Consider the following 9,733-nt stretch of genomic DNA (forward strand, 5'->3'; position numbering starts at 1 on the left):
CGGCGGCGGCGGCGGCTCCTCAGGTCCCTTCAATTATCAGCTGAGCCGCAGCACCGCGCCGGCGTGCGCCTCCGCCCGCGCCGCCTCCTTCTCGCTGTGCAACACCCTCCGGGAACTACTTCCCCCCACCCCCACCCCGGACTCGGCTACCCGGATCGTCCGCGGGGCCGGCCCCCCTGCCTACGCGAGGCTCGGAACATCGACCGTCCCTTCCAAGCGCACGGCTCGAGTCTCCCAGCGGCCTCCAAGCTCCTCCCCGATCCCTTCGAGGGACCAGGAAGGAGACTGTGAGACTTCGCTTGGTATCCCTCCGCCGGGGTCACCCCCTCCCCTCCGTGATAGCAGGAACTAATTCCCCCTCGGGTCACCCGGGGCCTGGATGTGGAAATTTCAAGGACCCGGGTTCCTTATGACCCTTGAGGAGGGAACGGTCATCCCGAGTTAGAAACCATCTGCCATCTCAAAAGCGGGGTTCGGCTTAAAAACTAAGGTTTTGGCCCCCTGACCCCAACCAAGCCCCGCCCCTTCCTGGTTGTCTTAGCGACGGCGGTGGCGTCCCAAGATGGCGTCCTGGCTGCCGGAGACTCTGTTCGAAATTGTAGGACAGGGCCAGGCTCCAAGCAAAGACTATTACCAGTTGTTGGTCACCCGCTCACAGGCAAGTACGAGCCGCGGTTAATCCTATTTCCTAACTCCCTTTCCCGTCCAATCGGGCCCGGTGATGCGGGCCGCGCTAGGCCGAAAGCGACCGTGGCCCGCCGGAAACTCTCCGTCCGGGCTCGGAGCGAGAGATTTGGGTCCCCGGCCCCCCCCCCCCGCCCAGGGTCCGTTCCCTCCCCAGGGCCGCTCAGCCCCCCTCCCCCGGCGAACCTGCTCCTCCTCCCCACAAGGCCGTCGGCCTCCCCGGCCTCCTACCCGCTGCGTTCCCTCCGCGCGTACGGAAAAACGGGCGTCCCCGCCGGCGCGTCGCCTCCCCTCGGCGTCGGAAGGAGGGAAAGAAAGACTCGGGCCGAGTGTCCCGAGGAGGAGCCCCGCAGGGGAGGGGAGAGAGGGGACGGGCTCTTCCCGGCGCACAACTTAATCCTGAGGAGATCCTGAGCGGCCCGAAGGGCGGCCTCCGCGGAGGCGCGGCGGACACACCCCAGACCCTCGCTCGCCCGCGGGAGCCGACGGAGGCAGCGCTTTCTCCTTACCTTTTCGGAGCCTTGGCGTCCCCATGGAAAGTGTGCGGGGAGGGGTGGGGGGGCGGGAAGGGGTGGTACCGAAATGTTTCAGCTGCTCGGCGCGGCAGCCCCACCCATAATGACATCTGCTCCTCAACAATAAGCCCGAGGATTAGGTTATCGCTGGAGTAAAGTAACTATTGGCCTATTTTTAGGATTATTTTCCTTACTTAAGGGTGGGCTTTGGGATGACTTATTGTGCCCGTGGAATGATCGCCTCGAGCTGGGCCTCCACCGGGACCAGGTCTCTGATTTCCTGGCTGTGTGCAGGCTGTTGTTCATGCATCTTTTCCTCTCGTACGTCGGATGTAAAATGAAATTTACAACCGTGTGTGTGTGTGTGTGAGAGAGAGAGAGAGAGAGAGAGAAAGAGAGAGAATGAATATCGTTTATCCCACCAGTTTTTTCCAGAACCTTCCAACAAAAGGGTAATTTTCCCCCCAATACGTCTACAAGCATCTTTTAATATAGAAGTCGTATGTATACATTATACTTTTTTTTTTAATCTCAGCTTTAGGAATACTACTAGCGTTTCAACCTGTCACTTTCTTTTAAGTTTTTTTTTAACTCTGTTTTTAGGAATTTTTATAGATTTAACTGGGAGGATTGTTTAGCTGATTGGTTGGTTGTTTGGGTTTGGGGGGAGTTGTTTTGTTTTGTTTTATTATTTTTGCCATATTGGGAATAGAATCCAGGGCTGGGGCAGGGTGAGCCAAGAGCTCAATCATGACCTTTGGGATTTCTTAAATTATCAAATGTGTTGTTTACTGTTGTTGCTGTTTTTAACATTTTAAGAAGAATTAATTGGCTTTTTCAATTAGCTTGGAGATCAGTGAGACTAGTAATTTCTCAGTTTCTGACATGAATAAGCTAAAGCATCTTCCAATTCTATGTCATTTCCTATTTTCATCGGCTGTGAAAATACTCTCTCATTTTTACCTTATACCTTTTTCCTTACTCTTTCCATCCATACTCTTTCCATATATCTTTACAATTGTCCTTTTCTTTTCTTTCCTTCTTTCTGGTAGCACAAGTGTGCTACACTCCCTCTGATGTAAGCCTCAACAAGTTGACTCTGGGTGCATTTTTATCTCAGCAAATTAATCTTAACAGTGCTCCTGGCATTACTTTACCTCCACACTGCTTCTGTTGTTGGTGTTCTTCAGACTTCATTCTCCAGTCCATGTTATGCTCGTGCTTTCCTTATCCTGCTCTGTTTTAGGAAATCTTCACATTTATTATCCCAGTACATTTAATTTTTTTAAATTTCTTTTTATTAACAGATCAATGACTGTGTAAAATCTTTTCCAAGATCTGGACCACAGCAAGAGTTAATCTCAAATCTGATTAATTCTCCCTCATTTTAAAGTAAAATTTATTTTTTTTAAAAAAAGCAGGCTAAAAAATATACTTTTCAGTAAACTATCTTGAGATAATTCTGTTAAGTCTCAGTATAGGAAACCAAACTTCTAGTAAGAGATGGCTTGACATAAATAAGTACTAGAATCTTTTTTTTTTTCTGGAAAATTGTTGCTTGTAAATTTCACTCTTCTCCCTTCTGTCTTTGTTCCAAAGAAAATATTGTATACTGCCCAACATAGGCCCCAAATTTAGACAACTTCTTTCTTAATAAAGATTCTGAATTTTAGTCTTTCACTGAATTTTTGGTGTTAATTAGCTTTAAATTCAAATAAGTATATATTTGACATGAATTTGAAAGCAAGCCATGTAATACCACCATTGACATAGTCCAGAATGTAAATATTATGCACAAATATTTCTTTTGCCTTTTTATGCAGATAACATTTAAAATATTCTTTACATTTATAGATACATTTGCCATTAACAAGATGATGCCACGTTGGTTGGGAATTTTGTTTTGCTTGTTTGTTTTTCATAAAAGTAAATCCTTCCAGAATATAGCTTGGACCAATATTACTAAATTTTCAAATATCTTTTTTTTTGGGGGGGAGGGGTCCGGTCGCAGGGCCTGAACTCTGGGCCTGGGCGCTGTCCCTCAGCTCTTCAGCTCAAGGCTCTACCACTTGACGCGCAGCACCACTTCTGGACTTTTTCTTTTTGCTTATGTGGTGCTGAGGAATCAAACCCAGGGCCTCATGCATGCAAGGCAAGCACTCTACCACTGAGCTACCTTCCCAGCCCCTCAAATCTGATCTTTATAATAATGATCCCAAGGCTTAGAAACACATGCACACTGCTTTGTAAATCAAAGATCCACCCACTTATTCTCACTGTGGCGTTTTGTTGTTGTCTTTTGTGTGCCAATACTGGGGCTTGAACTCTCCCTCTCACTTAGCTTGTGACACTACAACTTGAACCAAGCCTCAAGCCCAACTTTTAGCTTTAATTTGGAGATGGAATCTTTTGATATTTTTTTTTCTGTTCTTTAATTTGGTCTGAGACCAGGACTTAAACTCAGTACCTCCAACCCCCTGAAATTTTTTTCTGCTTGGCCTACCTTCAAACCACCGTCCTCTGATCTCAACCTCCTAAATAAGTAAGGTTTCTGGCATGAACTTCTACCAGAACCTGGCTTCCCTAATAGTACATATATTAGGGTCTTAAAATGGATACTTTTTTTTTTTTTTTTTTTTGGTCAGTCGTGGGGCCTGAACTCTGGGTCTGGGCACTGTCCCTCAGCTCAAGGCTTAAAGCTAGGGCTCTGGCTTTTTCTGCTTATGTGGTACTGAGGAATTTCCCAGGGCCTCATGCATGTAAGGCCAGCACTCTACCACTGAGCCACCTTCTCAGCCCCTAATTTTTTTAACTAATAGATTCCATAGTATGTTAGAGCTAGAAAGAATCTTGAGTATTACATAAACCAGGGGTATTTCACATCTTATGAAATCTTAGATTTTCCTGAATGAAGACTTTATCTTAATTTTTTTTAACTCAGTTCCTGGGCCCTATCCCTTAGCTTTTTTGCTCAAGACTGGCACATTTCCACTTGATGATCCTCAGATCTCAGCCTCTGAGTAACTAGAGCCAATTACAGGTATGAGCTACAGGCATCTGGCTCATATCTTAATTTTTTTTGGGGGGGGGTCCGGTCATGGGGCCTGAACTCTGGGCCTGGGCGCTGCCCCTTAACTCTTCAGCTCAAGGCTAGCACTGTACCACTTGAGCCACAGCGCCACTTCTGGCTTTTTTCTTTTTTTTTTTTGCTTATGTAGTGCTGAGGTATCGAACCCAGGGCCTCATGCATGCAAGGCAAGTACTCTACCACTGAACCACCTTCCCAGCCCTCATATCTTAATTTTAATCCTCAATTTGGTATATGCGAACAGAAGATTCCTGCCTTTGAAGAATAAAACATTTATCTAATATACATATACATATATATATATGAACACCTTTTTTTATATGCCAAGCACTATTCTAGAAACTGAGGATACATCAGTGACCCAAACTTAGTCCCTCTTGTCAAGTATATAATCTGGTAGGAAGAATATCATTAGGATTTGGTTTATATAAAACTTTACATGATTTAACTTTTGTTTATTGTTTTCTTTTTCTTTTAAGACAGGGTCTTGCTATGTAGTCCAGGCTGGCCTTGAACTCACAATCCTCCTGCCTCAATCTCTGGAGGTTCTGGGATTGAATGGGGTACACTATCAATTCCTGGTTTGTATGATGTTCTTCAGATGTTCATAAGCAATTACCAAGTTAATGAATAGTATAAACACTTAAAATCTGAGTCAGGCAGAAACCGTTTTTTTTTTTTGTTTTTTTTTTTTACATTATATAGTATAAGTAGGCACTTGTCGCTACTTCACTTTTAAAGTTCCATTTTCTGGGTCTTGGTAAGTAACTGTGGTAGCATGTTTACCACCTGGAGCCTGTGGGTTTGATCCCCAGGACCAAGGAAAAAAGGAGAGAGAGAAACAGAAGAAAGAAGAAGTGAAATGAAATTATGGTTTTTGCCATCTCCAAGTGGAAGTGTTGCTTCAGGTAACCAAAGCTGCAAACTTGGGTTTAACATGAAAAATACTGTTAGACACAGTAACCATATGCTGAGGAAATGAGAATTGGCAGATAAGGCTTCTGGCAACTAATAACACAGATGATCATCACAAGAGCATCAATGTATAATTGTCGCTCCATCCATTGAAAGAAGATTGGAACAAGTCTTCTTTCAACTCTTGTTACTAAATCATACTAGAAACTTCAGAAAACTATGGATGAAGCTAATCTCATTTAGGAGAAAAAAAATGTCAAAAGCTTACCCCATTCCTCCTACCCCTACCCCCCCCAAAAAAAGGATTCAGGTATTTTTAAAGTATTAATTGAAAACTCCTAAGGCCTTATGCCAGTCTGTGGTAGAAAGCTGTCATCTCAATGACTTCTGACAAAGAAAAGAAAACTAGGCTTGGGGAAGGCTGCTTGGGAGACAACAAAGAATTGTACTTGTGCCATTGCAAACTGCAGACCAATTTGGAAGATTTAAAATTTAAATGCAGTCTCATAAAAATGTTAATATATGCACCCTTAGACCCAGCAAATACACTTGTAGGATTTTATATCCAAGAAATGCTTTCCAATGTGCATAAGAATATTTGAGCAAAAGTATTCACTAAAGAAATAAATGTAAAAAGGTTTTTCCATTAAGTGGCTAAACTCTTTATGCATACCATAGAATATTATGCAGTCTATTAAAAAAACATTGTGGATGTCTGTTTATGCAATAGATACAGTATAGGAAGTTGTTGGGTTAAACATAGTGTAGTTCCAAATAACAAAGACAAAACTTGTTTTAAATAAATTGTTTTGAAAAATTGTCTTAAGTAAAAGTAAAAATTGTTTCAAGTCAGTGTTAGAAAAGCAGAGATTAGTGGACTGGGAAGGTAGCTCAGTGGTAGAGCACTTGCCTTGCACGCTTGAGGCCCTGGCTTAAAAAAAACTGGAAGTGACACTGTGGCTCAAGTGATAGAGCGCTAGCCTTGAGCTGAAGAGCTGAGGGACAGCACACAGGCCCAGAGTTCAGGCCCCACAACCAGACCCAAAAAAAAAAACAGAGATTAGCCCTTACAAGGAGAATTTGGAATTGCTTTCCCTTTCTGCATTCATGTTTCTGAAGGATCCAAATTCTCCCCAAGAGGCATTTATTTTGATAGTCAGAGAAAAGCAGCAAAGTTGTCAAATAAAAGTATAAATTTCCAGACTGTGTATACTTCAGCTTCCTGGAAGCTGCCTCTAATTAAATACTGGGCAGCATTGATAGCTGGGTCACCAACACTGCAAGTTTTATGGGAGGGAAACAATTCAATTCTGGAAATTTAGAGCAAATGGATTACTGATTACTTGTATTTTTTCCTTTTTGTTAACTTCAAATAATTATACAAAATAATTCCAATTTAACATGTCCATTACTGTGTATAATACATGTTTATCAGAGTCATTCTTCCCATCATTCTCCCCAATCCCATTTGTAATTTTTTTTTTGGTGCAGATTGTGGACTGTCCATGAATTTATGTGCTCAAGACTAGTGCTGTACCACTTGAGCGATAGTCCTACTTCTGCTTTTAGGGGGTTAATTGGAGACAAGCGTTTCACAGATTTTTCTGCCCAGGCTAGGTTCAAATCCTAATCCTCAGAGTTCTACTTCCTAAATAGCTAGGATTACAGACATGAACCACTGTCCCTGAATATCATTTGTAAATTTTTAAGGAAGTTGTAATGTCTAGAAAGTGTACTTTTCCCTTTTGGAGAAAGTTGTAAGTGACAAGGTCTCTGAATGTATGCAGCACAGGCTGGCCTCAAACTCTTTTAAGTGCTGGCACTAAAGACCACACTTGTCTATAATTTTTAATATAGGTAATAATTATTTTTAGGAAATAGAAGGTTGCTCTTTCTTGCCAGATTGTATGTGAGATAGTTTCAGTGAGCTTAAAAAAAATGTGGAGTCATTCTTACTCCAGAGATGACCTGCTTTCATCACACTGAAACTGTATATGTTTCTTAATAAACTTTTCCTACCACTTTCAAAAAAAATGGAGAGTAAAAATAAGACAAAGGTGGTCCATTTAATAGCTTGATGTGGCCACAAATAAAGCTTAAAAGAATTTCTCAAGGAAATTGAAATCATATTAAGTAAATGCTAGATTGCTCATATTGGGAGCTATGGGGGTACAGTTCACTTGACACTAGTGTAGTATTTTCCAATGGGGACCCTAAAATCCCTAAATTATGCTCTACTTTCCCCCCCCCCCACATACACACCCCACCGCTTACCTCACATGGAAGTTCAAAGCCCCAAGAGCCACATATAAGGGAAGGGAAAGGAGAGGAAGGAGATGTGAATTCCTGTTTTACTTCTGCCTATTGGCTCCTTTTCCCTCAGGGAACAGTCCCCCAGTCCCCACTGGTGGAGTCTGCAGCCTTCTAACCTAAGTGGTCCACTCTTCCCACTGATCCCAGCCCAGTTGTTTACACACAGAAACATCTGCTGCTACTCCTTTGTATGTCCAAAAGCCAGAATAGTGTTCACTTATTTTCCTCTCTCATTGTTTATCTCTTGACTTTCTCTCCTCTCTGCTATCTTTATTCTCCTGTGTCCTTGTAAAAGACACAGTTTTCACCTTCTTAGCTGCACCTAGGAACCTTGTGCTCTGTGCTGCTCCATCCCATAGCAGGTGTGTTTCCATTTTTTCTTCCTGTAGGTCACATCTTTACCTGCTCTTACTGCAACAAGTGCAGTAAACATGCCCTTCCCTACTCCACAGGTTTGGCCAGGTGCTTAGCATAACAAAATGCTGTATTCTATTCCTTATGTCTGACACACTTTAGAAAAATGATTCCCAGTCCTATGACACTCCAGGATGTACCTAATTAGAGTTATGAAATCGCTTTTAATCAGAAGTCTTAACTACCTCTTCAGCGACATGTGGCACTTAGGAGGAAAACTATAACATGATCCAAGTAAGGCAGTTTAGCTCTTGAAAACAACAACAGTCAGTGTTTGCCATATTGTAATAACCCAATCCACAAAAGGTTCCTGATAACTAGGTGGCCCTCCCCCCACCACCCCCAGAACATCTCTGTTTAGCGCAGGCATGTGAGCACCTACTCAATCTGGGCAGTTAATTTGGTCTCATTCTACGTTGCCACAAATTTGCTGCATAATTATGTGGGGCAGTAGAGCACTTAATTGGGAGTCACTGAGTCATGGGTCCTTTCATTCCTCCTGCTGCTGTTCAAGCTTCTTGACCTGTGGCAAAGCACTTAATTTGTCTGGGGCCCCAGGTGCCTCATCAACATAATAAGGTTACTAGTCTAAGAGATCAATAAGACTTATCCCATCTCCAAAAATACACTTTCACATAAAATGGTTTTGTTGTGTTTTGTTTGTTTGTTTGGTCATTGTAGGAGTTGAACTCTGGGCCTGGGGGCTGTTCCTGAGCTCTTTAGCTCAAGGTGAGCACTCTACCACTTGAGCCACAGTGCCACTTCATAAATGGTTTTTTATATAGGAAAAAGTACTTGATTTTTTTTTCTTTAGAATAATTGAGTTTGAAGAATTGAGGGTTCAGCTCAGTGGAAGAGCAAGGCCCTTAATTCAGTCCTCAGTTCTGTAAATAACAAAGCAAGTAGAATAATTGAGTTTAAATCAAAGACTCCATCTTGGTGTAAGACTTTACTTGCCTGATGTTCCATTTCTTCCTCTGTAAAATGAACAGTTCTACCCTGGATACTCACAGAGCCAGAACCAAGCACATGTGAAAAGCACTTCAGGTCAGTGTTTCCCAGCAAGACATGACCAAGTAAGATTGGAAAAATCTTGGGTGAAGCAATACTTTTTGCTTCTCTTTACTCTGGAATTTCATGGAGATATTAAATCTTACTGTGAAAGAGAACTATTAAGGATATGGAAAGGGAAGAGGAGGATAAGAAAGAGTAATGGAGGGAATATAATTCAAACACATGTCTGAAGATGTCGCCGTGAAACTTAATACATTATACAGGTAATGTATGCTAATAAATATGTGCATGGATCTCTAAGAAGAGACTGCAACAGAGAGCTTGTCCTCCACACTTGACTGTGGAAGCCTCTATTCTGAGGCTCTTTAGCAACCTGAGAATCTGAATCACTTTTGTGGCAAACGAGTATGCCTCACATATAGCAATGAATAACAAAGAAATACCAGCACGAAGCCAATCAAACCTCGCATCGTTTAAGAAAACAATTATGTAATAACTTTATCACATTTTATTTTTATTTTTTATACCTGTGATTGTGATTACAATGAATGTATAGATGAATTTGTGGTGAATTTTACTTTTCTACCCAGGCTAACCTCAAACCATGATTCTCTGAATCTCAGTCTCTTGTACAGCTAGGATTATAGGCATGAGCCACTAGCCCTTGCTAATTTAAAATTAATACTAGGAGGAGAAACACTTGAACTAATAGGCACAGGAAGGAACTTCCTGAACAGAGTCCCAGGGTCACAACAAGTTGGAGAGAGACTCGACAAATGGGACTACCTTA

The 9,733-nt window shown here is 42.4% G+C and overlaps 2 protein-coding genes across 3 annotated transcripts in view; one reads left to right on the forward strand and one right to left on the reverse strand.

The window, feature by feature from the left end:
* The window catches only part of Trip12 (thyroid hormone receptor interactor 12), a 124,866-nt gene extending 123,935 nt beyond the window's left edge, over positions 1-931 (reverse strand). For both annotated transcript variants that reach the window (XM_013027177.1, XM_013027111.1), the window contains exon 1: positions 916-931. The gene's annotated coding sequence lies outside the window, so the exon portion shown is untranslated. The remainder of the gene's footprint in view (positions 1-915) is intronic.
* Positions 253-9,733, forward strand: part of Fbxo36 (F-box protein 36) — a 66,890-nt gene continuing 57,409 nt past the window's right edge. Inside the window, exon 1 of the mRNA XM_013027354.1 lies at positions 253-658. Within this exon, the coding sequence (XP_012882808.1) occupies positions 563-658 (96 nt within the window). The 5' untranslated portion in view covers positions 253-562. The remainder of the gene's footprint in view (positions 659-9,733) is intronic.

This window comes from Dipodomys ordii, unplaced genomic scaffold, assembly GCF_000151885.1.
Source record: "Dipodomys ordii isolate 6190 unplaced genomic scaffold, Dord_2.0 Scaffold1, whole genome shotgun sequence".
Taxonomy (NCBI): Eukaryota; Metazoa; Chordata; class Mammalia; order Rodentia; family Heteromyidae; genus Dipodomys; species Dipodomys ordii.